The 12,170-nt window shown below is 39.0% G+C and overlaps 2 protein-coding genes across 4 annotated transcripts in view; one reads left to right on the top strand and one right to left on the bottom strand.

Moving 5' to 3' along the window:
* Positions 1-12,170, top strand: part of ATP8B4 (ATPase phospholipid transporting 8B4 (putative)) — a 247,568-nt gene that overhangs the window by 209,021 nt on the left and 26,377 nt on the right. For 2 of the 3 annotated variants that reach the window (XM_090270584.1, XM_090270583.1), the window contains 3 exons: positions 865-1,003; positions 4,220-4,350; positions 6,025-8,280. The exons of the other annotated variant lie outside the window; for it this stretch is intronic. In XM_090270584.1, coding sequence (XP_090126710.1) covers positions 865-1,003; positions 4,220-4,350; positions 6,025-6,306 — 552 coding nt within the window. In that variant the 3' untranslated portion in view covers positions 6,307-8,280. Of the gene's footprint in view, positions 1-864; positions 1,004-4,219; positions 4,351-6,024; positions 8,281-12,170 lie in introns of those variants that run through there. 3 annotated transcript variants of the gene reach the window in all.
* Positions 10,593-11,212, bottom strand: LOC150016461 (U1 small nuclear ribonucleoprotein C). The gene has a single exon (XM_090271990.1). It carries the CDS (start codon positions 11,189-11,191, stop codon positions 10,712-10,714), a length of 480 nt encoding a protein of 159 aa, XP_090128116.1. The 5' UTR covers positions 11,192-11,212; the 3' UTR covers positions 10,593-10,711.

Here is a 12,170-nt window from a genome sequence, read left to right as displayed (position 1 = left end):
TTAAAGTGGGAAATGGAAGTATATCTCCAATGCAGAGAAGGATCTATTTACAATGTAAGTGGTGTCCTCTCAGGCAGGCGAGACACCTGTTGTCTTGCACCAGACTCTGCTAGAAAGGAGCAAACCTTTACTTGGATCGTGTGGAACCTCTGAAATGCAAATAATTATGTCAGAACCTATTTGTTTTTCTCTGAGGACACAATGGTGCTTCACCAGTGACTTCCTTGACTTTCTGATAGCAGGTCACTCTTTTTACAGCTGTAAGCCGCAGCAAGTTATTGGAAAGGAGAGGGGTTGTGAATGTGCCCCCGGGGCACTATGAACCAGCTTCTGAAATGTATGTCAGAAGAAGATTAAGGATTTTTCCTTGTTGTTATTTGAATAATTTAAGAGACAGGATAATCAAAATGAGGTAAAATATTGATGTAAAACAGATTATGGCTGTGTAAAAAACGGTCGTGAAAATTTATGTACAGATTATAAAATATTGCACTTGGTTACTATGGAAAATATTTTTTTCCATCAAACAAGTTTTTAAAAGCAAGTTATAATGTAACATTGAAATTAGAACCTATTCTGCTTTCTTATTTCTCTCTTAAAAGAAGTTTAACATTTTATTACCTGATTCTGACTCGACCTTGACAGATATAATGGCTTGCAGATATAAGTTCTAAAGTCAGCTGTCCAGCAGAAATGTCAAGTCAGTCTCCTGTGTTGTGTACAAAGTGGAAGTGCCCCTAGTTGGTTGGGAGCCAAACAGGTACAATCATTTTTCACAGAGCAGCTCTGGGGGAATATCACTCAGTAAAATGATGCTCTTTTAATCCTCAAAGATCTCCCCCTTGTATTTGACTTTATTTACAGATAGCCTTGGATACCAGTTACTGGACTTTCATTAATCACGTCTTCATATGGGGCAGCATTGCCACTTACTTCTCTATTTTATTTACAATGCACAGTAATGGCATCTTTGGCATCTTCCCAAACCAGTTTCCATTTGTTGGTAAGTGAATCCTATTATCTCCCGGGGCCTAGTGTCATGCTGTCATTTATTTGCCTTTGTAATTTATTTTCTGTGTTAGGTGGGACTAGGAGTGACCAATAGTCTTTTTCTCTAGGAATTGATTGCATCAGAGGCATCTGAAGTCTTCCAGGCTTGAAAAGAGCTCTAAAAGAGTAGCTTCTGCTGTCCTTACCAGATGCAGAAGAATCACTGAGATAGCTACTCCAGCAGCCCAGATGAAGTAAACTGCCTCTTTGAAAACAAGAGGCACAGCATAGATAGGTATAAGGGCTTACCCAAGACCTGGGAAAAGTTAATGTATGATAGAGGAAAAGAGAAAGAGAAAGAAAATGTGTGTTTTATGTCACATTATCACCAACATCTTTGCAAAGATTACCAGTGGAACTTATTTGCATCAGGATAAGAAAAAAATTATGTATAATTTAAAGCCTTCTAAAAGTTTTGGGTCATTAGTCCGTAAGTGTCATGAAGAGTAGGCTCCGTAGTTAGACAGCCAGGGTTCAGTGTCAGCTCCACCACTTACTAGTTTTGTGACCTAGGGCAAGTTTTCTTTCCTTTTCATGACTTAATGTCTTTGCTTCTAAACTGGGAATATTAATATTTTCTAGTTTCATAGGGAATTTGCAAGGCTTAAATGAGATAATATATATATATATATAAAATGCTTAGCATGTGACATTCTATGTAGTAGTTTAAAAACATGTTAACCAACAATAATGGTGATGATGATAATGATGATGATGATAATGGTGGCGATCCAAGCGAATGTGGCTTGGGGACATTGCAGAGTGATTTGACCAGTAAATGGGTAATAACACATCTCCTAAAATCCCTTACAATCTTGAGATTCTGTGATTCTACAAAAGTGTACATCTGGTCTATTTATTAGTATACTACCATTGCTCTCCATATTTCAAAATGATTCCTAGCAAGGGCCACTGAACTTTACACAGTGGGGCTACTAATATACTTTCTCAGAAGTTTTGAAGTCTTGAGGGTGTGAGAGAGAAGTTGGTAATGATGATGTTTTTGAGTTCATCCCAGCAAACTGTGGAAAGGAGAGACTCACAGTGACAACTTTTGTGAGCTCAAGCAGGCAAGACTGAAATTTGCATCTACTAATTGGGGAATCCAATCTACAAAAGAATTATTAGAAGACTGGTTCATGTAGAAAACAAGATAAGAGCAACCATAGTGTTATACATTTCCAATGATGCAAAGGCCCCTGAAATTGTAATTCCATTAAATTCACACATACACTTAAGAATGTTATTCTTCAACTTTTGCCTTGCCCTGCATGTACATGGATATTTTAAATTGTACCACTTTTACTTAATATGTAATATTAATACTTTGTTTACCAAAAGATTCCAGCCATGTAGAAAAAACATGGTGGTTGTGAATAAAAATAAGCATATTAGGAAAGAGAGACATTAAAACTATTTTTTTTTTTTTTTTTTGGTTGCCAAATCTGAAAGTTCAGTGCATTGACTAGAAGATTTCCAGTCCTCAGAAAGCATTTTAGAATGCATAATGAGACTGGAATGCCTCAACAGGAGAAAGTAGTTTGTGTGTGGACCACTCTCTCCAGCTAATTAATTCCAGGAATTAATTACTGAACTCCAATGAGACTTTTCAAAAGTTAGATCAACACTGAGGTTTAACAACAACAACAAATTCCTTAGTAGCCAGAAGCAAACAGGAGTGTGGTTTTAAAGTAGAGCTGTTTTTTTTTCCCAGCCATGCCTAGAGGTCCCCAACTGGGGACCTGGCCCGCAACACAAGCATGTGCCCTCACTGGAAATAGCTACACCAACCAGGGCAATAGTGTGTGGTTTTGATATCATAGTGAGGGCGAGCAAAGTTTGCCACCCCAGTATATGCCTTTTTTGGATATTGATTATTTTAAGCTGGTTATTTTTAAAAAACAAAAAACTCAGAAAGAACCTTTGACCTTCCCCCTAACTGCCTAAACATTTAGATAGAAGACCTGCTCCAGGAAGGGAGCTATCATCACAGAAAGCTATAGTTTAATATAAACTAGATGTGATAGGGAGGAACCTAGCAAGACCCATTTGATCAAAGGCCTCCGTGTGTCCATTGTTACAGACAGTCCAGCAAACATTTTTTTACCAGGCATTTATGAGAAACTCCTCCAAAAGGAACTTATTAAAAAATGTGTACGTATCCTTACATGTTTAAACTTTAGTCACCTTAAAAGTACTCTCCATTTATGCAATACAGCTATTGAGATGTTTTATTCCTACTGCTCATAACAATTTTGAACTCATCAATTTTGATGCCTTTGAGTGCTTCTGCCATTTTTTGTTTCACCTCTTCTACACTGGCAAACTATTTCAACCTTTAAGGACTTTTTTCATCCAGGGAAACAAAAAAGATGTTGCTTGGGGAGGGGGGAGAGATTGGGTGAATAGGGGGGTGGGGCACGAGGGTCATGACGTTGTTTTTGGTAAAAAACTGCTGAACACTCAGTGTGGTGTGGGCAGGTATATTCGTAAATCACCCATCATGAAATGGGTAAGGTCATTGAAAGTCTCCAAAAAAAATTCACTGAACCCAAATGCAGCCTCTCACAACAACATCAGCTGGTGCACTGATACAGATGGGTTCCTAGGACACTCACATAGCAGGGGAAGCCTGTACTACAAGGAGCCTACCCTCCAGAAGATAATTCCATTTTTTGGTGGGTCCCCCCCTCCTACTTCTCCGTCTCCTTGTGAATTGCCTTCTTTCTCTTTGAAGTTCACACCACTACTTCCCTCCCAGCCCCTCCTCCCCTTTCTCCTTAGCTGATGATGGCATATAAGCCTCAACTGCTAGAGTATATGTGCCTTTTAGAAATAATGGCTGCTTTGTAGTCAAGGGATCTAAAAACTGGAAGAGAGCATTATGCTTCATGAATGAAGCTGGACTGAACCTGGATAAGAGAGTTCTTGGCACCAGCTGGCCATCTCCAAGTGGTCAGGCCACAAGTAGCTACCAAGAGTTATCACTCTTGCCTTCCCCTCATCACCACTGAACATACTATAAAGTGGAAAAGACACCTAGTGCTTTCCCTAGGTACTACAAACCTCACCATTACAAAAAAGGTCTTACGGAAATAGACAACAAGCCTGTTAATGCAATAATTCAATTCTATTTATAACCTCAACATATATTTTTCTTTAATGATAGGAAATGCACGACATTCCTTGAGCCAAAAGTGTATCTGGCTTGTTATTCTCCTAACAACAGTGGCTTCAGTTATTCCTGTGCTGACATTCAGATTTTTGAAGGTGAATTTATCCCCGACACTGAGTGATCAGGTATGTTGCAGTGCTGATGAGTCTTTGAAGGGCTTTGTTATTGGCTCTTGGAATCATGTTCTTCTATTCCTGTTTGGAAGCCCAGTGAAGGGCCAATAAACTTCCCATTGACAAACACCCACAGGTGCAGAACATCACATCAGAGTAGATAGAACTGCCTACATCTGAATGTACTAGTCTTGTGAGTGCCGATAAAAATAAATATCTAGACTAAATATAGGTGGAGAGTCATAAATTACAAGTTGGGTATTTTCAAAAGTTGACTTTTTAAAAGGAGCTCTCTGGCAGCATTTTGAACAATTGTTTGAAGGGAAAGGCAAGCTATAGGGCAAGTTATTGGCTCAGGGGCAGATAAAGGGTGCAGTACAAGACACAATCAAGGTAGGTGATGAAGGGGCTCTAAATGTTTGTAGAAATATTGTGGCAGATCCAGAAACATGGGGAAAATGTTACCTTCTGAACAGAATAAGAAAGGGAACAGCAGCATGATGGATGGATTGGAAAACATACAGTTAGGAGGAAATTAGAACAAATTATAAAAAACACCTAAACATATTTCTGAAATAGAACATATTTCAGTATTTCTTGGGAAGAGGAGTATAAGCATGACAATGTCAAATTATGTCTGGACTCAGATACAAAGAGAAAAGGAAAAAGAAAGGGAAGGCACATTTGTAGCCATATCAAGAGAAGGGTAAAAACACTGATGGGTGTGAATAACCAGGCCAATAATTCTGAGAGGAACTGAGGTAGAACTTTCCTTTTCATGTTATCCCTCACATTCGGTGGCCAAAGTACAAAAATATTCCTTTTGAAATGATTCCCAGAGTCCCCTGTTATATCTGTCCTTTCCCTTTGGCTCTGTAAGCTCATTCTTATGTAAACCCAGAAAATGAGGAATGAGCTGAAGGAAGGAAGATGATGATAATTTATTTCTATATTTAGTCAGATCATGACTTTCTGTTTAACAGTTTTCTCCTGATACAAAAGTCATAGTCCAAGCAATCGCTGAATCAGAGAACAAGGTGGCTTGCAAACCTTGCTCCAAACCTTGGATCTTTTTTCCTCAGCTTTACAGGGGAATAAAAGAAATCTTGGAAACCCACCCAAATGGTGTTGATCTCTTTAAAGAATGATCAGAAAACCCCCATGAAGAAATCAAAACCCTGAAAATATCCTGATACATTGACCTAACCCAAGAGCTGGAAATTCTGATTGTCATTTTCTAAATTTAGTTCTCTTCTAGTTCCTAATGACTATTGGATCCTGAAAATCTCCAAAAGAGAGGGAAAAGACCCATTTTCAGGGCAATGGGACTATGAATTGTTATACTGACTGTGTTTGGGTGGTGCATCCTAGAAAATCTTTCTGTATAAAAGTGTGTTCCAGTTCATTTAAGATGGATGTATGAGATTGAGACAATAGTGAAACTGGCCTTAACAGTTCTTGCTTAATAGTCTCCTGGTAGAAATAAAACCTGATCAGTGCCCAGGGTAATCTTGTAGATAGAAAAATTCTTAGTTTTTAGGTGAAAAACTTCTTTTTTCAATGAAGTCTGGTAATTTTGTTAGTGTTCATGTTTTTTACCGAAAAGGCTTTCACTTCACAAAGTGGCCCGCTGCCTGGTCTCTCATTTAGATGCATCATCTCAGTCTGGGTCTCCTTCCTCTGCAGATGCGCCAGCAGCAGAAAGCTCAAAGGAAGGCAAGGCCTCTGCGAAGCCGAAGGCCTCAGACTCGTAGATCAAGCTCAAGAAGATCTGGATATGCTTTTGCTCACCAAGAGGGCTATGGAGAGCTTATCACATCTGGAAAAAATATGCGAGCTAAAGATCTACCCCCAACATCAGGGTTGGAAAAGACACTGTCTAATAGCACTAGCTGGATTGAAAATTTATGTAAGAAAACCACAGACACAGTGAGCAGCTTTAACCACACTAAAACAGTGAAATTGTGAGTCAAGATGAATTTGAACCACACAGTAATCTTTTCACTTCAGCTGGAGTTGAAATTCAGCTGGCTCTGGAGTTAGGGATCAGGGCTACGAGTGGGGTGGATTGCCTCACTTAACTTAAATCTGTGGCAGACAGCTGCCTGGGGCCCATCAAATAGAGGTATATTCTACTGGAAACCAAGCCAGATGGTCACCAGCTAGCTCGTGATTTGGCAGACAAAATCCTCACAATGCAAGCACAGGTTTTTATCAACCTAGATGCCAGTTGACCCAAACTTTAGAATTTTATTTATGGAGGGAAACTTGTAAATATGCATATACATTGAATGGATCTTCAGGTGGATAAAAGGGTGCATTCAAAAGTTATATACCCCAGCTGAAAAGCATGCTTGTTTACAGATGAACATGTATATGTAAGATCAGCCTTTCCCAAGATATACTTTTAAGATTAGGTACTTTCAGACTAAGAGGAGCTTCTCCCTCCCCAGTCTTGACATCTACCTGTGTATTCATTCAGCCAGGACAAAAAATCACCTTCAGGAACACCTTGGTGTTCCTGTTTTTTCTGCGAGTCCAGAGACATTGTAGACTGAGCATCTTTACAGAGGGATAAACTGGTGATTTGGTCAAATTTACTCAAAAAGCTCTCATAGATATGTTCATGAAATATCAAAGAGAGGCTCTCTAGAAAGTATTCTAAATACTTTTTAATGACTTATAACAAGCTTGGTAGTAATTTGTCCAGTGCCATCCAGAACCGTTCATGGAACCAGTGAAGTGGTGAAATTTCACACTTTACTGATAGTATTCCATATAGTGTATGGGCAGATACTTTCAACATTTCTTATTTTAAAAAGTTCCACTTTGAAACCAAACATATTAATAAACATTCTCTTCAATTACTAAATACTTGAGCTAGGTCATTCAGTGTGAGTTGCTTTGGTACTCAGCTATAATGTTTATAATTCCAACATATGAACATATATAATAGATGAGGCTGATTATTTTGGAGATGTTCCAGTCCAAAGTGAATCACCAGTGTAGCTTCCATAAAAGAATTCAGGCAGATCTGTGCTCCAAGTCCAGCTCTACAGCTTCTTACCTCTATAATGTTGGACAGGTAAAGTGCCTCCTCTGAGACTCAGTTTCTTCCTCTGTAAAAGGAAGATATACTACCTACCTCACATGGTCATTTGAGGATTGTCAAAGTACAACTTCTTAAATCATTATTCTCATATGAATAGATGATGAGTTTAGTTCCATTAAAATCATCATCATAAAATTGAACAATTTGAAGAGAATGTGAAGAACAAAAATTTAACAAATCAATGGGAAAGGCCTTGATGAAACGAGATTGCAAAGTAAGATATAAAACTGGTTAGTGTCCTAGAGAGAAACAAAACAATAACTTTGGAGGCGAATTCTCTGCCAGAAAGCAAAAAAAAAAAAAAAAAAAATATCCTCACGACTTAATAATTTTCTACAACTCAATCTCCAATTTACAGGGTCCTTAATCTGGTCCTTATTGAATCATTAGTCAAAATTAAATTTCCCAAGAGAGTCAGATGACCTTTGGGTGGGCTTGATGAATAATGGGCTAACATAATGTTAACAGATCACACAATCCTGGTTTTTGTTGTTGTTGTTGCTGTTGTTGTTGTTTATTTTTTGGCCTTAATTTCCAAGTCTGGGATAATTTTCCCTGAATGGGATCAAATGAGGTACATGTCAAAGAGATTAATCATATTATATACTCATATATGTTTCCTTCTCCCTTATATTCCTGTGTAGATTTACCAAGATACTGGTTTTCAATGTCTAGTATCACAGTGTTTGCTTGCTTTTTGTAACATTTTTGAAAGATTTGAAAACTTTCAGTAAATATTTTGGCATTATTGAAGTTTGATGTTTTGCCACTTCTTTATTGGGAACTCATTGGAAAGAGTTTTTGTTACATTGGTCAACTGTTTTTTTCTTTTCTCTACATGCATGAGGAAAATGTACATCATTCTTAGGATCAGAGTCAAGAATAAAACGACCAATTGGACCTATGTGTAAGGGATGGGAAAGATTAGGAATGTTCCAAGTTTGCAAATTCTGTTCAAATTAAATAAAGCTGTTTATGAACAGATAATGTGGGTGATTGTGAGAAAAACATATTATCAACTTACTTTGGCCCGATGAGATTCAAATATGCTCACGCACCCATTGCAAGATAATTTGATTACAAGTGCCAGGGATTATTTTGAACCTGAACAAAAAGAGTCTGAGTGGTGGCAGATGATGGCAGCACACTGGGGAACAATAAAATTTTAGTTCTACATAAACATTATCAGTTTATTTGGAAAATAAAAACTTTTTTTTTTAAAATTCAGAACTGATGTTGGTAACCTTAAGTTTTTAAAATTCTAGTTCAAGTTTTGAGCTTTTATAGGCAATTGCAACTTGTATTCCTTGGACTTAGATCTGCTATCTTTGTCTCTCTCATCTGTCTCTGTCTCATACATAACTATGAAGGAAAGAAAGAGAGAGATGAAGAAAGCAAGGAGGTAAAGCAAGAAAGGAAGAAAGCAATGGAGAGAAGATAGGGGGGAGATAATAGCTTCCAGTTGTGTATCTCTTAAGGTGACATGACTCCCTGAACAATAAACTTTAATTCCTCAAAGGAAATAACTTTGACCGTATTTGAGAAGTGAATAACAAAACCTTCTTCACAGGAGGTGTGAGATCAAGAACATTTTATTAGAAAGGGGACCAGGAGCTCTGGTTTCTCATTGCAGAGATGCTGCTGAGCTGTGTTAGGAGCAGCATGTCACTGACTCTCCCAGGCCTTAGTGTCTCAACCCATCAATGGAGAGATCAGGCAGTACAGCCTCAAAGACCCTTTCTCATTTGCCCGCTCTGTGAGCTGTTCTTGCCAGGGTTGCTGACTGTAATTGGTTTTAATTGGAGAGAGAGAGAGAGAAATTAAACTGAATTCTCTCTTGAGGACAGGGCTTGACTCTTGTATTAGTTGTATTTCTCTAGAACAGCTCCTGGTGTCCTCCTGTCTCTTAGCTTACCACAGAGGTTCTAAAACCTTAAATATTTAATTTATTCAGGTTTAGAGAGAGGGTAAGGAAAGGAGAAAGAGAGGAAGAGAAACAGCAATGTGTGAGAGACACATCGATCATTGATTGGTTGCCTTTCCCACTCCTCCAACTTGGGACCTGGCCCACAACCCAGGCATGTGCCCTGACTGGAAATCAAACCAGTGATTTTTTGGTTCACAGGCCAGCACTCAATCCACTGAGCCAGGGCTTCACTAAGATCTTATATTCATTCATACTCTCTTTTCCCTTCTGCTGCTTTAAATATCAAAAGTATACAGAAACAAAGGTAAAACACTTCTGCCTAGTAATAAGAGGGCCATTTTAAAGTCCCTTCTACCTTGTCCCTGGGCTTAGAGGAGAATTTTTAAATTGAGTTCTTTGGGGTGACATTGGTTAATAACATTATACAAGTGCCATGGACAAATGTATAATCCATCATTTGTATATTGTATTGTGTGCTCACTACCCAGAGTCTAGTTTCCTTCCATCATCATATATTTGGCCCCTGTTACTCTCTTCATCCTCCTTTCACTCCCCTACCCCTCTGGTAACCACCATAGTGCTGTCAGTGTCTATGAGTTTCTTTTTGTTTGTTTGTTGCTTTCTGTTTTATATCCTACACGTGAGTGAAATCATTTGGTTCTTGTGTTTTTCCATCTCACTTATTTTGCGTAGCTGATACTCCCAAGATTCTTTCATGTTGCAAACAGCAGGATTTCATCCTTCATTATGGTTGAGTTGTATTCCTTTGCATGTATGCACCACACCTTCTTTATCCAATCACCCGTTGAAGGACAGTTGGGTTGTATTTACACAAACTGCATTCTTTGAGTCTTGCAACAATCCTGAGCAGTGGTCAGGAATTCACGTTAAACCCCCTTTTAGGAAGAGGAAATGGAGGTGTAGAGAGGTTGTTTTGCCCAATTTCACCAGAAAGTAAAAAGGCTCACTCAGATCTGACGCCTAATCCAGAACTTCTTACCTGCCACTCCTCATTTCACATCAAGTTCTCTCTCCTCACAGGCATGAGATTTCTCAATAGTTCATCTCCTAAAACAGTCATTCCATTTCTTTTTTTTTTTTTTTTTTTTTTTTTTTTTTAGCTAACAGAGTTCATTTTATTTTCACATTTCACAATACAAACAAAAAATTTTTTTGTCTCACTACTCCCCTCCAAAACTATTTTCTCTGATAGGAAAAGGGAGTGAGTCTTCTTTGTCATGCTGTTAGGGAACATCCCGAGTCACAGCACCACGATCTCCTGGTGAAGTAGAACAAGTAATACAAAACTGATAGAAAGAGGCTCCCCTCTCTCCTTATCTGTCTGGTCGAGTCATTCCAGGCCGAGTGGGCACCATCATGGGATGGGCAGGAGGTCTCATCATTGGTGGCCCAGGCATCATTGGCATGTGCCCTCCCATAGGTGGCCTCATTCCAGGAGCAGGTCCCACTGGCATCATCCCAGGAGGAGGAGGACCCATCATTGGCATCATGGGAGGGCCCCCCATATGGGGTGCTGGCATCATACCAGGGCGAGGAGGACCCGGAAGACTGGGGGGAGGTGGAATCATTGCCCCTGCAGGAGGAGGAGCAGAGAATGGAGTAGGAGGTATCTTTCCTTGCTGAAATGCTGCAGTTGTTTTGTCAATCAGGCTCTGAGCCTGCTCTTCCATCCATTTCTGATAGTAGTCTTTCACATTCTCTTTGTGTTTCCTACCACTGCAGTGTGTCTTTCTCACAGATGGAGAGTCATGGGTGAGGTATGTATCGCAGTAGTCACAATAAAACTTGGGCATGTCGTTGTGCAGGCCGTCGGCCACTCCCCATTCCATTTCTTAAGTGTCCAAATTCAGGGAAGGAGTACAAACAAATGTCCAAGTGTTTTGAAATGTATATTTCAGGTGCTCTCTTTCCCTCTCAATGCAATAAGCAAAATTTTCTCTCTTCTTTTCCTTTCTCTATGTATTTCAAGAAGTTAGATATACATGGAAATAAACATGTCTCAAATTACTTTTTAAAATTTTTAGAAAACACAAAAAACCAAAAGGTTCCATCTTTGATTTTATGGTAATGAACTGCATTACTCTGTTAATGTGTGCACAAATACCTCAAGATTAATTTGACCTAATTATCTCAGTTGAATCACTCAGGATTATTATTTTATATTTTAAAATAGTAGACATAGTTTAAGAGTGGAGGAAGCCAGAAATTAAGATGACTTCCAGACTGTGATGCACTTCTGCGGGTCAGGGGTCAGATAATGACGTGGGGCCACAATTTTCCAATTTTTACATTGACATCTGGTATTAAATGTCTACAGTTTGCTTTGCTGCGTCACATTTCATTCCTCGGTGACAAATCATGAACTTTTGCAATTCTCTAGCCTAAGTGTTTCGCTGAGCTGCCTGGAAGCTAGAACTAAATGACCCATGTGTTTCAAAATGCTCATTGCAAAATATTTGGAGGGCCTGGCCGGGCAAATCTGTAGGTCTGGAGCTATGACTTAACCAAGAAAGAGGTCTATCTGTCCTCGTGTTTCAAAACATCCTGGCAGATTTATTCCTGTGACCGGTGCAGAATGCAAGACAACTTGGAGCAGTGTAGGAAATGTCCAGAGTTCAAGAAATAATAATGATGAATTGGCCAGAAATCTCTGGCTATCTCAGTTCAGATTCCCATAAGGTTTGTAAGGGCAAGTTTAAATTTTTAATAAACTGCAGCCCTGAGTTCATACAGAAAAATATTACTGAACCAGAATGTATGGAGAGATGATGC

This window comes from Furipterus horrens, unplaced genomic scaffold, assembly GCF_987537825.1.
Source record: "Furipterus horrens unplaced genomic scaffold, mFurHor1.1.pri manual_scaffold_3, whole genome shotgun sequence".
Classification (NCBI taxonomy): Eukaryota; Metazoa; Chordata; class Mammalia; order Chiroptera; family Furipteridae; genus Furipterus; species Furipterus horrens.
The sequence above is the reverse complement of the archived record's forward strand: the minus strand, read 5'-3'. Positions and strand labels throughout refer to the sequence as shown.

Bases quoted from the DNA above. Each gene is read 5' to 3' on its own strand.
- LOC150016461 (XM_090271990.1), bottom strand. From the start codon at position 11,191: ATGCCCAAGTTTTATTGTGACTACTGCGATACATACCTCACCCATGAC.